The sequence below is a fragment of the Clarias gariepinus genome, chromosome 10 (assembly GCF_024256425.1).
Source record: "Clarias gariepinus isolate MV-2021 ecotype Netherlands chromosome 10, CGAR_prim_01v2, whole genome shotgun sequence".
NCBI lineage: Eukaryota > Metazoa > Chordata > Actinopteri > Siluriformes > Clariidae > Clarias > Clarias gariepinus.
In genome coordinates, this window is record NC_071109.1 from 33,243,755 (window position 1) to 33,257,500 (window position 13,746).

Sequence of the window (13,746 nt, forward strand, 5' to 3'; positions counted from 1 at the left end):
ACTCCTGAGGTGTCCACAATTCCTTACTCTTGAGTTCTTCATCCAGCTTTCCAGCAACGAGTCAAAGTTAAGGACGGATCACTTCTTCACACACTCGCAGGAACTGAGGACCAAGTAAAACACACTTATGGCGGAAATCTTAATAAAATAAACAGTGGTGTGGCTTTAATAAACACGTCTGGCTTTAATAGACAGCTACATGAGAAAGCAGGTGATGAGAAGAGACAAAAGAATAAAAACACACAACCTGGCAACTCACTATTAACTTTAGTTTAAAGCTTTAGATTTGTGACTTCCTCTGTGGAGCTTCTTCGGTTAAAATATTGTTCATTTTCCTTCAGATGAAGTCTTCAGTGCGTCCTTTATAGATCTACAGAATTTATGTTAAACACATGCTGATGGATTCCATCCCACATTAATGAAACGAGTGCTGAAACAGTGAAACACTACTGCACTAAAAGAATGGGACTTAGAAAGAGACAAACTCACTGTGTATCTTTTTTTTAAAGAGACATTTTTAATGAATGTTTTTTTCTTCTTTTTTTAATTTAGATTAAGTTTAATACAGTTAATTAGCCGTAGCGGTCTGGTCAATAGTGTGTGGTGTGCAAGGCGTCCCGGGGTGAGCAGAGACGGCAAGACGCTCATTAGTGACACTTCAGCCCAAAGTCTACTAGTTACTTCACTCCAAATTAGAATCACAGCTAATGATTTACGCCTGGGCTTAGAGAGCTTATTGTTTATAGAATCATTATCATCATCGTCATCATCATTATTATCATTATTATTATTATTATTATTATACCACTGTTTTAATGTGTTAGTTCAGTGGTGATAATGGTACAGTCTGAAATGGAGGGACAAAAATAAATAAATAACTAATACTGAGCTTAAGCAGTGCTGTGTTTGTGTGTGTGTGTGTGTGTGTGTGTGTATATGTGTGTATGAGAGAGAGAGTTTGCACATATAAATACAGCCACACAATCAGTCCTACAGGCCACAAACACTCTTGCTCACAAGCACGCACACACACGCTCACTCTCACATGACTGTGGAGAAGTAAATGCGCCTTCATATTCAGCACTGCACACAGGAAGTCCAGCTGTACAGTGACATGTTAGGGAAGGAGGAAGGGATTTAGGGGCGGGCTCAGTCTGTGGGGGCGGGGTTTGGGTTTGATTGATGGGCAGGTGTTTGTTGATCCTCAGCCCTCCTGTCCGAAATCCTCTGTGAACCTTTTCACCTTCAGCAGGTCTTCAGCGTTCACCGTGGGCCGAGTGGTGGACAGAGAGCGCAGCATGTCGGCCTGCGACACACATACATACGTACATCAAATAAGTCAGTCCTTTAATTTTTGTGTGTGTGTGTGTGGTCTTTCTTACCATACACACTATGGGCTCTAGCAGTTTGTCTCCAGGCACGTCCATCCAGGTCATCTCCATGGCAGCAGGGTCACCGGGGGAACAAGGGGTCAAAAGGTCATCCACCATCACAGAGGGGTTACTACGGGACGGACCTCGTACCTGTGAAGTTACCACGGCAACCAGCCATGATGATGATGCAATTGATAATGTAGTTAGTATACTACCCGTTTAGCCCCGAGTGTAGTAGCATAAAGGTGTTTAGCTGGTATAAAACATCTGTGTGTGTGTGACCTTCTTGAAGTGTGTTGCGGACTGCACTTTGCGGACAGGCTGCATGAGCGCGTCCCTGACGATGATGCTGATGTCGGCGCCGGAGTAGCCGTCCGTCCTGTTCGCGAGCTGCCGCAGGTCGGCCTCGCTCAGGCTGTGGGGCGTGTTCCCTAAATGCAGACGGAACATGGCGGCCCGAGCCGGCTCGTCTGGAAGCGGGATGTAGATCCGTTTCTCAAACCTGCACCACACACACACACACACACAAACAATACCCTCTGTGTGTGTATGAATGTGTATTAGAGCCATGAAACAGGAAACCCAGGCAGGATTACTCTGGTTTAGGGTTTCAGAACTTTATTCTGCAGCGTTTGAGCGTGGATCACTGACCTTCTCCTGATGGCGGAGTCTAGAACCCATGGGATGTTAGTGGCTCCGAGAACCAAGATTTTATCATTGTTGTTCCCCACACCTGCCAGAGAACACGAACACACACTCGATTTGCTAACATGAGTTTGTCCTGTAAGCTTTTCTTATAGTTTGACATTTACATCTCACTCTGTTAAAATCTAATATCCTTCTGCACGTTGTATTGTTATACTAATACTAATCCCGCTTCACAGTGATGTGTGTTCATGAGGTAGAGAACAAACACCAACAAACACACCAGCTCCTCTCCATCCCTCCACCCTCATCTCTCTCTCTCTCACTCACCCTGCATCTGCACAAGGAACTCTGTCTTGATCCTGCGAGCTGCTTCACTCTCGTTTTCACTTCGTGAGCCACACAGAGAGTCCACCTCATCGATGAAGATGATGGAGGGTTTACGCTGACGAGCGAGGTCAAAGAGATTCCTCACCAACCTGGGGAGGGGGGGGTTATTATTAATACATCTAAATAATCATCTTCGCCCCCTACTGGATAAGTTCTGAACCACAGTAACAAATTGATGGTTAAATATGATTAACATGATGGTTAAGTAAATGTAAAGTGTGTGTGTGTGTGTGTGGATGATGCCTTACTTCTCGCTCTCCCCCAGCCATTTGGACATGAGGTCAGATGAGGAGACTGAGAAGAAGGTGGAGTTGTTAGCCTCTGTAGCTACAGCTTTAGCCAGGTAGGACTTTCCCGTTCCAGGAGGTCCGAACAGTAAGATTCCTCTCCACGGAGTGCGTTTACCTGAAACACACACACATTTATTCAATTTCTTAAAAAGCTTTGGTAAATTTTGGTAAAAACAAACACACACACACAGACACACACACACACCTGTGAAGAGATGAGGGAATTTAATTGGCAGGATGACGGCTTCCTTTAGCGCCTCTTTAGCTCCCTCCAATCCAGCCACATCGCTCCAGCTCACATTCGGCTTCTCGATCACTATGGCACCTACACACACACACACACACACGCACACACACACACACACACACATATACTGTATACACGCTCTCAGACTCTGTAATTGTGGACAAGAGACAGAGAGACAGAGACTAGAGACTTGGTGGAAGAAACCATCTGCTCTTGTAGACTTCAGAAAGATCAGGACTAACACCATCTCCATTCTGGGAGAAGAAGCGGAGGTGTGAATATCAGTGAAGGAGGTGTGGCCGGTGTATCTGTCAGTCATGGTGAAGGAGGCGTGGCCTGTGTACCTGTCAGTCTCAGTAAAGGAGGCGTGGCCTGTGCACCTGTCAGTCTCAGTAAAGGAGGTGTGGCCTGTGTACCTGTCAGTCTCAGTAAAGAAGGCGTGGCCTGTGTACCTGTCAGTCTCAGTAAAGGAGGTGTGGCCTGTGTACCTGTCAGTCTCAGTAAAGGAGGCGTGTATCTGTCAGTCTCAGTAAAGGAGGTGTGGCCGGTGTATCTGTCAGTCAGGGTGAAGGAGGCGTGGCCTGTGTACCTGTCAGTCTCAGTAAAGAAGGCGTGGCCTGTGTACCTGTCAGTCTCAGTAAAGGAGGTGTGGCCTGTGTACCTGTCAGTCTCAGTAAAGGAGGTGTGGCCGGTGTATCTGTCAGTCTCAGTGAAGGAGGCGTGGCCTGTGTACCTGTCAGTCTCAGTAAAGGAGGCGTGGCCTGTGTACCTGTCAGTCTCAGTAAAGGAGGTGTGGCCTGTGTACCTGTCAGTCTCAGTAAAGGAGGCGTGTATCTGTCAGTCTCAGTAAAGGAGGCGTGTATCTGTCAGTCTCAGTAAAGGAGGCGTGGCCGGTGTATCTGTCAGTCTCAGTAAAGAAAGCGTGGCCTGTGTACCCGTCAGTCTCGGTAAAGGAGGCGTGGCCTGTGTACCTGTCAGTCTCGGTAAAGGAGGTGTAGCCTGTGTACCTGTCAGTCCCGGTAAAGGAGGCGTGGCCTGTGTACCCGTCAGTCTCAGTGAAGGAGGCGTGGACTGTGTACCTGTCAGTCTCAGTAAAGAAGCGTGGCCTGTGTACCTGTCAGTCTCAGTAAAGGAGGTTGGCCTGTGTACCTGTCAGTCTCAGTAAAGGAGGTGTGGCCGGTGTATCTGTCAGTCTTGTATCTGTCACACAGATACATGCCTCCTTCACCTGTCAGTCTCAGTGAAGGAGGCATGTATCTGTCAGTCTCAGTGAAGGAGGCGTGGCCTAGGTACCTGTCAGTCTTAGTGAAGGAGGCATGACCTGTGTATCTGTCAGTCATGGTGAAGGAGGCGTGGCCTGTGTATCTGTCAGTCTCAGTAAAGGAGGTGTGGCCGGTGTATCTGTCAGTCTCAGTAAAGGAGGTGTGGCTGGTGTACCTGTCAGTCTCAGGAAAGGAGGCGTGGCCGGTGTATCTGTCAGTCTCAGTGAAGGGGGTATTGTCAGTGTAGGAGGCGTGGTCTATGTACCTGTCATTTTCAGTGAAAGAGGCGTGGCCTGTGTGCCTGTCAGCCTTAGCAAAGGAGGCGTTGCCTGTGTACCCATCAGTCTCAGTAACACATACGTACCCATCAGGTGCTCCTGCAGTTTCTTCTTTTCTGGGTTTTCACCTTCACTGTCACTGTCACTCCTGAAACAAACAAACACACATATACACACAGGGACACAAGAATAATACAAAGTTGATAAAAAGAATATGAGTGTGTGTGTTTTAGGAGGATGTGTGTGTTTGTACTTGTCATTGCTCTGCGTCTCCTTCACAGGTTTCTTGCCCTGCTTGTCCTTGTTCCTCAGGTAGGCCTTGAGCTTCTCGGCCCGCTCCAGGTACTGCATACACTTCCCTCTGATGCTCTCCTTCGCCTTATCACTGTGAGCCTCATCTACAAAAAGAGAGAGGAAACACACACACACACACACACACACACACATTTAATCTCACTCACTCACTCACCCATCTTCTATACCGCTTTATTCTGTATTCAGGGTCGCAGGGACCTGAAGCCTATCCCAGGGAATAAGGCGGGGTACACTCTGGACAGGGTGCCAATACATTACAGGGCACACACACATACACACACTCACCACCGTGCCGCCCTCATTTAATCTGTGTCATTTAATTACATTTACCAGTTTACTGGCATTTCTTGTTATTACTGTGTAATACTGTTAACTCCTATTTATTACCATCTAACATGACTTGTTTATTCATTAGAGTTCACCTTTGTTTTATTTTTCTGTAACCCTTTTAAGGTGACCCTGTTCTGTGACGGAGTGCCATCATCACCATCTGGCTGTGTTTATGACAGTGTGCAGGTGTTTTCACATTAGCTTTAGTCTTCAGTGGCCTCTGTCAGGGGTGTGAAGGATTAGGCTGCAGGTAAACAGTCAGGTCTTGAAGTTAATGGAGCAGGAGAAATGGAGAGTGTAAGGATCTGAGTGACTTTGACACACGTCTGATCATGATGTCTAGACGACTGGGTCAAAGCGTTTCCAAGACTGCGGGGATTTTCCTGGTCTGCAGGGTTCAGGATCTACCAAACGTGCTCCAAGGAAGGAGAACCGGTGAACCTGTGACAGGGTCATGGGGTCACTGATGTGCATGGAGATTTTGTGTGTGTGTTTACTAACAGCAACACGGTACGGGGGCGTGGCCAAATGAAACACTGTTATTTAACTGAACCTGACAGCGACCCATCAATCAACTGGCCTGACAAACACTGCATCTGTGTGCATGAGTGTGTAAGAGAGTGGATGAGTGATGTGTGTAATGAGTATAAATGTATAAAAGGGTGTGCGAGTGTGTGAGAGAGAGTGTGTCTCTGTCAGTGTGTCACTCACACTTGATGGCGTGTAGGAAGTACTCCACAGCGTGCTGGTAGAGTCTCAGAGCCTCCTCATAATTCTTGGCCTTGTCCTCCTCTGTGGCTTTGGTAACCAGATCGATGGCTTTCTATGTGACACACAGGAGGAATTTTGGAGAATCACACATAGCAACACCACCGCTACAACACACACACACACACACACACACACACACAATGTCAAGCATGCCTGCAGTCTGAACGTTTCACCATTCAGTAAACATTCTCGTTCCCAAACCTCCGTGTTCTGTACATGTCAATATTCCCTACCCTTTAAGAATTCCCCAATCTTTAGCTGTCTATGTGCTCCAGCATTCCCAAATCTTCAGTATTCCTTACTCTTCAGCATTCCCTGTGCCCCAGCATTCCCAAATCTTTAGAATTCTCTACTCTTCGGCATTTTTTACTCTCTGGCATTCAATTTTCTTTGTCTTACAATTTTTCTTTGGGGTGAATAAAGTATTCTATCTATCAATCTATCTATTCCTTACTCTCCGGCATTCCTTATGCTCCAGCATTCTGAAATCTTCAGAATTTACATTTACATCTACATTTCAGCAATTTCATACAATTCCCCATTGGGATTAATAAAGTACTTTATCTAATTATTTTCTACTCTCCGGCATACCCTGCGCTCAAGCATTCCTAAATCTTCAGTGTACCCGATGCTCCAGCATTCTCTACTCTTCGGTATTTCTTACTCTTCAGCATTCCCTATGCTCCAGCATTCCCAAATCGTCAGTGTTCCCTACTCTCTGGTATTCAACAATACCACTTTATTATTTGGGATTAATAAAGTACTCTATCGATCTATTTACTACTCTCTGACAGCCCCTATGCTTCAGCATTCTGAAAACTTCAGTATTCCTTACATTTAAGCATTCTCTACTGAAGTTTTTGGTATTCAATAATTTTAAAGAATTTACCTGGGATTAATAAAGTACTCTATCTGTCTATTCCATACACTCCCGCATTCCCAACTCTTCAGTATTTCCAAGTCTTCAGTATTCCTTGTGCTTCAGCATTCCCAACTCAACACTTCAGTATTCCTTGTGCTTCAGCATTCCCAACACTTCAGCATTCCCAACTCTTCGGTATTCCATGTGCTCCAGCATTCCGAACTCTTCAGCATTCCTAGTGCTTCAGAATTCTGAACTCTTCAATATTCCCAACTCTTCGGTATTCCCAGTGCTTCAGGATCCCCTACTGGCCATGTATGTATGTATGTATGTATGTATGTACGTATTGACTTCATCATGTTCTGGTGTGTGAGCCCTGGTGCTGGGGGATTCATATCTCGCCTGTTCCTCACACTGGATCAGAACCTCTGAACACCAGACACTGTGATATTCTACATTAAAACACGTCATAAATATTTTACTGGGAGCAGAAATAAATCAGTCACTGATCATCAGGTACACACACACACACACACACACACATACAGGAGTCAGTAAATAACACACAGCTGTACACAGTTAGCCACCTAGGCTACATCTAGCTGAACCGAATCTCTAATAACTGTGTGTGTGTGTGTGTGTGTGTGTGAGGGGAATCAGAGTAAGATTTAATCACACACACACACACACAGTGCGCTAGGGGAACAGACACTACAGTAGAGCAGGTGTAACGGACATCTCCACATGACCGCCGCCGCCGCTGCTGCTGTTGTTGTTGTTATTAGCATGCTAGGCTAACGCTAGGCTAACGCTAGCCCCGGTACCTGTAGTGTTGATGTGGTCATTTCATCTCCCGCGCGCGTGACTCCACCTCCAGTCCGGGGGTTTATTCCCCTGCAGTCTCACACCGACTCAGAGTCACCGGAACAGATCACCATACAGCCTGACCACCACCAGGCCTGAGAGTGTGTGTGTGTGTGTGTGTGAGTGAGTGAGTGTGAGAGAGAGAGAGAGGGACCTCACCACTGTGACGTCACCAGTGAGATCTAACGTTCACTAACTCTCCTGGAGGTGTGTTCCAGAGATCCACAATGACGTCATCGCTCCTGTCCATAACGTCTTTCTTCCTGGGACAGATGACGTCACGTTTCTATCCATGTCTATTGAGTTTCTTCATGTACATGTTGTTGGTGGTGGTGGTGGTGGTTGTGGTGGTGGGGTGCACTGGTTGGGAATCGAACCCGCAGGGGAAACACCTACCACTGAGCCACCGGTGCCCGAGTATATATATATATAAAAGAAAAGGTTTTGTCTGTACATTAGGTCTCGCTCTTTCAGTGACATCTTTACGTCTCATACATTAGAGGACCAGAAACCATGTCAGTCTGTCTGTCTGTAGGTTCAGTATGTCTGTATATTCTGTACACACCAAACATATCTGTGTCTGTCCAGCCAGAGTTTTGTCATAGCATCAGGGAAAAAGAGATAAGACTTTGCCAGTCTTTTGTTTTTTTGCCTGAAGTTAAATCTGCACCATAAATGAAATCAAATCATGTTGAGTAGAAAGTGAAGTTATGAGCAGTTCATCGCTTTTTCCCCTCGAGGTGGGCGTGACCATACATGATCAATGCGATCGTCTTTACTGTGTATAGACAGAGTATGCAGAAGACACGGGAACGACCGTAATGCGGCTACCAGGCAGGGTACGATTCTAGAATTTTGTAAGTGGGGGGGCCCATGGCAAATCGGATGCATTTAGCAAAATATGATGGCTTAGAAAACATTAAACATGATTTCCAAAAGTCTTAAGCAATGCCCTGTGCCCTAATGCGGGTAGTATTAAGTTAAATGTGGCACAGCTACAAGAGCCTGAAAATCATTTAATATTTTGGGGAAAAGATTATTGTACATTTATTTATAAAAACAACTGATAAAGTAACATTTATCTATTTACTATTTATGTGGAGGTGGTTGGTTTCAGGGAAGCCGTGCCACCCCGTGAGCCCCACATCCTCACCAAACACAAACAAACACGTGAAACAGCATGGCTTTCTCAAAAAAGAAAAAGGCAAGTAGACTATGAAAACTGAACCTTTAAAGATGAATGTACATGTAGCCTTGATGTTGGAGCCCCTCAGCGACGGGAAGGAATTGGATACAACTAAATTAGAGCCATGGTGTTAGACTATGAAATTATGTCAAAATGTTTGGGACACCCTGTGTACTTTAAAATAGTCTACTAATGCGCTACTTGCTCAATGTAAACAAACACCTGCACCAATAGATATTAATTAGAAAAGCTAAACTGAATATTTTCACGATAAATATAGCTTTAAGGTTTAAAAAATAAACATTTGAATTTCATGGTCAGACAAATACACTCCCTGTTCAGTAATCGGAGAGTGAATCACAGATGAGAAATGTTTTGTTTATTATGGTGCATAACCGGAAAGGTGCCGCCTACTGGACATTCTTTAAAAGTGCACAAACATTACTTGACAAATCTAGAAAGATAAAACAAATAAACATCGAACTGAGACACACAGCAGTCGTGTAATATGCAGTATTTATTGTATTTATTTATTTACACATTATAGAGAGATCTGAACATTGCATATGTTATAAAGAGTATTCTGTATGAACAGTCGTGCAGCAGCAGCAGGGTGTGTGTGTCCTTTATGTTAACATTCTCTCCTTATTTTCCTTTAGTTTTATGATTGTGTGAACGCAAAGCTGCCACAAGTACAAAACTTTGGTGTGAAGTACAAGCATAGTTTAAAAAATTAGTTCATAAACAGACAACAGGTTTAAACAGAAACGCTAAAATGATATTAAACCGTCTCAGCGGTGAGTACAAACATACAGTACATTCATCTTTCCACACACTCCTCTGTATGTGTGTGTGTGTGTGTGTGTGTGTGTGTGCTGATTTAGTGCCCTGCACATTTCCTACATCACACAGTTAAAAGGATCACACCTCCACCACAGGAGGCACTATAGAAAAGGGGGCGGGGTTTATCCTATTGACAATCTCTGATTGGTCCGATAACAATCATCGTGTTAAACCCGCTCTTAGTGACCATTTTACACACACACGAGCATTAGAGGCGATAGGCTCACAGTCCTCCACAGAACGTCTAAGGCCACTAAAAAGGGCGCACACAATCGAGTGCACTACTTTATCAGTCATGATCTCTGATTGGGCGTCGGCTTCCTGATTAACGAGAGAATGAGAGGGTGGAACTGATTTATGAAATGTCCATGAAAGTGTCCCGTCCCAAAAATTACCCTCCACTTACTGTATCCTACCGTGTGCATTCTGGCCAGTGTGACTTTCCGGGCCACAAGGGGGCAGTGTCCCAGCAAGTGTGGTTTGGAAGACTTCCCCTGCTATTGATCATTCCCTAACAAACACTATCTGTCATGTGGAATGTCTCTGATAAACTCATGACACTAAATATCCTAATGTGTCGTTTGAGTGCTGAACGAACACAGCGCCGTGTGGTCCACAGTTACGAGTGGAACGTCTGGAAAAACGCTCCACAGTGTCTGGAATGTAGATTTAACTCTGTTAGACCCCGCCACTAAGTTTAAAGAGGACTCTAGAGGATTCTTCTGACTGTATAGATATGATTTAAGTGTAGAATGAGCTCTGACGTTTTCTCTGATACAGGCGAAAGGTTTATCTGGCTTTTACACGGATCTCCAGAGAGACAACTGAAGAACCGTTTAAGGTGATGATGATGATGATGATGGTCGTGGTGGTGGCGGTTGTGGGTGTGTTTGTGCTGCGTTCATGACACGTGGGAATTCGGACCGTAAGCTGTCTACAGGAACTGAAGTGAAGGGGAAGCTGTTTTTAGGCTGGATGTGATTATCGCTGTTATAACACACTAATGAACTTTTCAGTGACAGACTAAAGTGTGTGGCAGGTTTCAGAGAAGTCAGCTATAATCACAAACCAGGCTCAAAATGGTAAAATGTAATCTGTAATTCGGCTTATTTTATAAAACATCAGAGATTTGGTACTTTGAGCAATTTGGGAACGACAGTTAGTCTAATCTGCATGAGAGATGTTTAAACACATCTTTCCTTCTAGCACTTAGACACTCCCTGGTTCCCACTTGGTTATGAACGCAGCATAAGTACATCGCAAATCTCTAAAGCCTCTACAGTAATATCAGGAACAAATGATTTATTTTGTATAAACACCTCAAACAACAACAACAACCCAGCTGTGTCTAACCCGGAAATTAATCAGCGTACAGTTTAATGGGATTGTGTTGAGATTTTTAAATTGCCATTTAAACTCTTTAAACTCATTTTAAATATTTTGTGAAGCGCTTTATGAATGAAATAAAGACACTGCGTTCTGATTGGTCGCTTGGTTAAGCTCTAACAGCCAATCAGAGGAGATTAATGTGGTTTATAGGAATAGGAGGATTATGTGAAAGTGATAACACACACACACACATACACACACACGTAAACGGTAACAGTCTGTGTCATAACAACCAAATATCCACATACACACACACACACACACACACACACACACACACACACACAGATTAATACTTCAGTTTTGCATATTTAGCAAAGTGGTTTATCTCTGATTAGACACACAAAGGCACGTGTGGTTAACCTGAACCATGCACACACACACACACACACACACACACACACACACACACACACACACACACACACACGTGCATATAGATTTACGTGAATGGAGTAATATTCACATAATCCATTATGATACTCTATTAAGTGAGATAAATGAGTGTGTAATAGGAGGAGTATTAATGGAACCCGGTCTCTATTCACCCCTTCACAACTTCACACCACTCTCTCTCTCTCCGTCTCTGTCTCTCTTCGTCTCCGTCTCCACGTCTCGTCTCTCCATCAGTCTCACGTGATCAGACCCATGCGTGCGAGTTTGGCCGACAGGAACGAGTGGAGAACAAACACTACTGGCTTTGGGTTGGAGTGTAGATCAAACACCTGCCAACACACACACACACACACACACAGAGCCGATTCATAATTAAGATATTTTATAATGAACTGAAATAAACCACCTTTGAATAAAGAGAGGTGTCACCCTCACTCCCCCTCCCCAGTTCACACCTCCTCGCTTTTACAGTCACATGACCTGCGATAGTAGTGACCTCACACCCCCCCCGCTACACCCCAGTGATGTCACCAGAGGAGGTGGGTAGTTACCAGTTCCCCCTCGGGTCCCCCGAAGTCCAGGTACAGGAGTCTGACTGCGTCGTCTGCCGAGTTGCGCAGTTTGTCGTAAGGGTAGTGAAGGAGCACAGCGCCACCTACAGGAGCTCCGCCTCCAACTCCACCTCCTCCTCCTCCTCCTCTCAGCACAGTGAAGCCTCGCTCATAGTGCAGCACCAAACACACCTCCTCCCTGTTCAACACACACCCTGCATGTACACACACACACACACACACACACTCCAGTTAAATATCACCAAGTATCATTTCTATCCTGCTCTTTCTATGTGTCTCACACACACACACACACACACACACACCTATGGACACCTCTTTGATGAGCTCAGCGGCGGTGTGTGTCCCCTGAACAAGCGATCGTGTCCATGACGACAGGTCCCAGTGTGTCTCCACACGGAACACGTGAGACTCGACACCGCGACTGGACCCGGTCCGAGTCATAAAGAGAAGATCAGAACCTAAAGATGGAGAACCGCGGCTACTGCCTGAGTGAACGAGTCTAAAGGGAGAGAGAGAGAGAGAGATCGTAGTTTAGAAGAGTAGATCCCTGTGTGTGTGTGTGTGTGTGTGTGTGTGTGTGTGTATACCGTGTGGTCAGTAGTGTGTGTGTGGTCAGCGGGGTGCTCCATCTCTCTCGTGTCCACGGCACCGAGTCGAACAGCAGGATGTCCTTCTCAGTCATCGCCATGACGACAGGCCTGTACTGGTGACGCCCACCATCCACAGTCACCTGACCATACGCATACACAGTTAGACACATATCACACAGACAGACAGACAGACAAGCAGACATGCAGATAGACAGACAGACAGACAGTTAGACAGAAAGACAGACAGGCAGACAGGTAGACAAGTGGGTAGACAGTTAGACAGACAGACAGTTGGACAGAAAGAACCTGTAGACAGACAGACAGGCAGGTAGACAAGTGGGTAGACAGACAGGCAGACAGACAGAAATGCAGGTAGACAGACAGACATGTAGACAGGCAGGTAAACAGACATGCAGACAGAAAGGCAAACAGGCAGACAAGTGCGTAGACAGACAGACAGATAGAGAGAACCGGTAGACAGACAGACAGAGAGGCAGGCAGGTAGACAGGCAGTATGTGTGTGTGTGTGTGTGTGTGTGTGTGTGTGTGTACCTGCTCTGAAAGCCAGCCGATGTGTTTAAGTTGAGTGTGTGTGCTGGAGGCGCTCAGGTAGGCGTTGATGTGTGTGAGTGTGTGAGGCAGCAGGGCGGCGATGTTGGCGTGGACGGCGGTGAACCAGGAGTGTGCTGTGGCCGCGTCCTTACAGCGCAGGACCACCGAGTGCTGACCATCAGGTGAGTGCAGCTCCAACAACCTACACACACACACACACACACACACACACACACAGAGCACATTAAACGAGCAAACTCACTGATTCCACTATCCAATCAGCCAATCACACAGCAGCAGCACAACTGATCAGATAATTACACACACACACACACACACCTGTTCTCCAGGTCGGGTATGGTGAGGTTCCTGCAGATGAAGCTCATTTTCAGTGGAATGATCTTCCTGTCTTTGGTCATGTTGTGTTTCGGGGAGTCTTCACTCCCGTCCCAGCTCAGCTCCGATAAAAGTGATGGCTTCTTAAAGAGAGGGGTCACCTCGCGGATATACTTCACTACAGACCACACACACACACACACACACACACGCCACAGTTTGTACCATCAATCCAGCTCTAGTGGAGACACA

At 45.7% G+C, this 13,746-nt stretch overlaps 2 protein-coding genes across 2 annotated transcripts in view; both read right to left on the reverse strand.

Annotated features, from left to right (window-relative positions):
• Nucleotides 1-497: 497 nt before the first annotated feature.
• Nucleotides 498-7,771, reverse strand: vps4a (vacuolar protein sorting 4 homolog A). Its single transcript, XM_053506571.1, has 11 exons — nucleotides 7,588-7,771; nucleotides 5,842-5,953; nucleotides 4,739-4,883; nucleotides 4,572-4,633; nucleotides 2,904-3,023; nucleotides 2,657-2,813; nucleotides 2,349-2,497; nucleotides 2,025-2,106; nucleotides 1,656-1,875; nucleotides 1,383-1,523; nucleotides 498-1,306 (listed from the first exon to the last, which is right to left on the reverse strand). Exons 1-11 carry the CDS (start codon nucleotides 7,606-7,608, stop codon nucleotides 1,205-1,207), a joined length of 1,311 nt encoding a protein of 436 aa, XP_053362546.1. The 5' UTR covers nucleotides 7,609-7,771; the 3' UTR covers nucleotides 498-1,204.
• Nucleotides 7,772-10,420: 2,649 nt separating this feature from the next.
• sntb2 (syntrophin, beta 2) overlaps nucleotides 10,421-13,746 on the reverse strand; it is a 9,699-nt gene continuing 6,373 nt past the window's right edge. The window contains exons 2-7 of the mRNA XM_053505632.1: nucleotides 13,498-13,672; nucleotides 13,159-13,360; nucleotides 12,604-12,746; nucleotides 12,319-12,515; nucleotides 11,993-12,207; nucleotides 10,421-11,770 (exon numbers count right to left, since the gene is read on the reverse strand). Coding sequence (XP_053361607.1) covers nucleotides 11,678-11,770; nucleotides 11,993-12,207; nucleotides 12,319-12,515; nucleotides 12,604-12,746; nucleotides 13,159-13,360; nucleotides 13,498-13,672 — 1,025 coding nt within the window. The 3' untranslated portion in view covers nucleotides 10,421-11,677. The remainder of the gene's footprint in view (nucleotides 11,771-11,992; nucleotides 12,208-12,318; nucleotides 12,516-12,603; nucleotides 12,747-13,158; nucleotides 13,361-13,497; nucleotides 13,673-13,746) is intronic.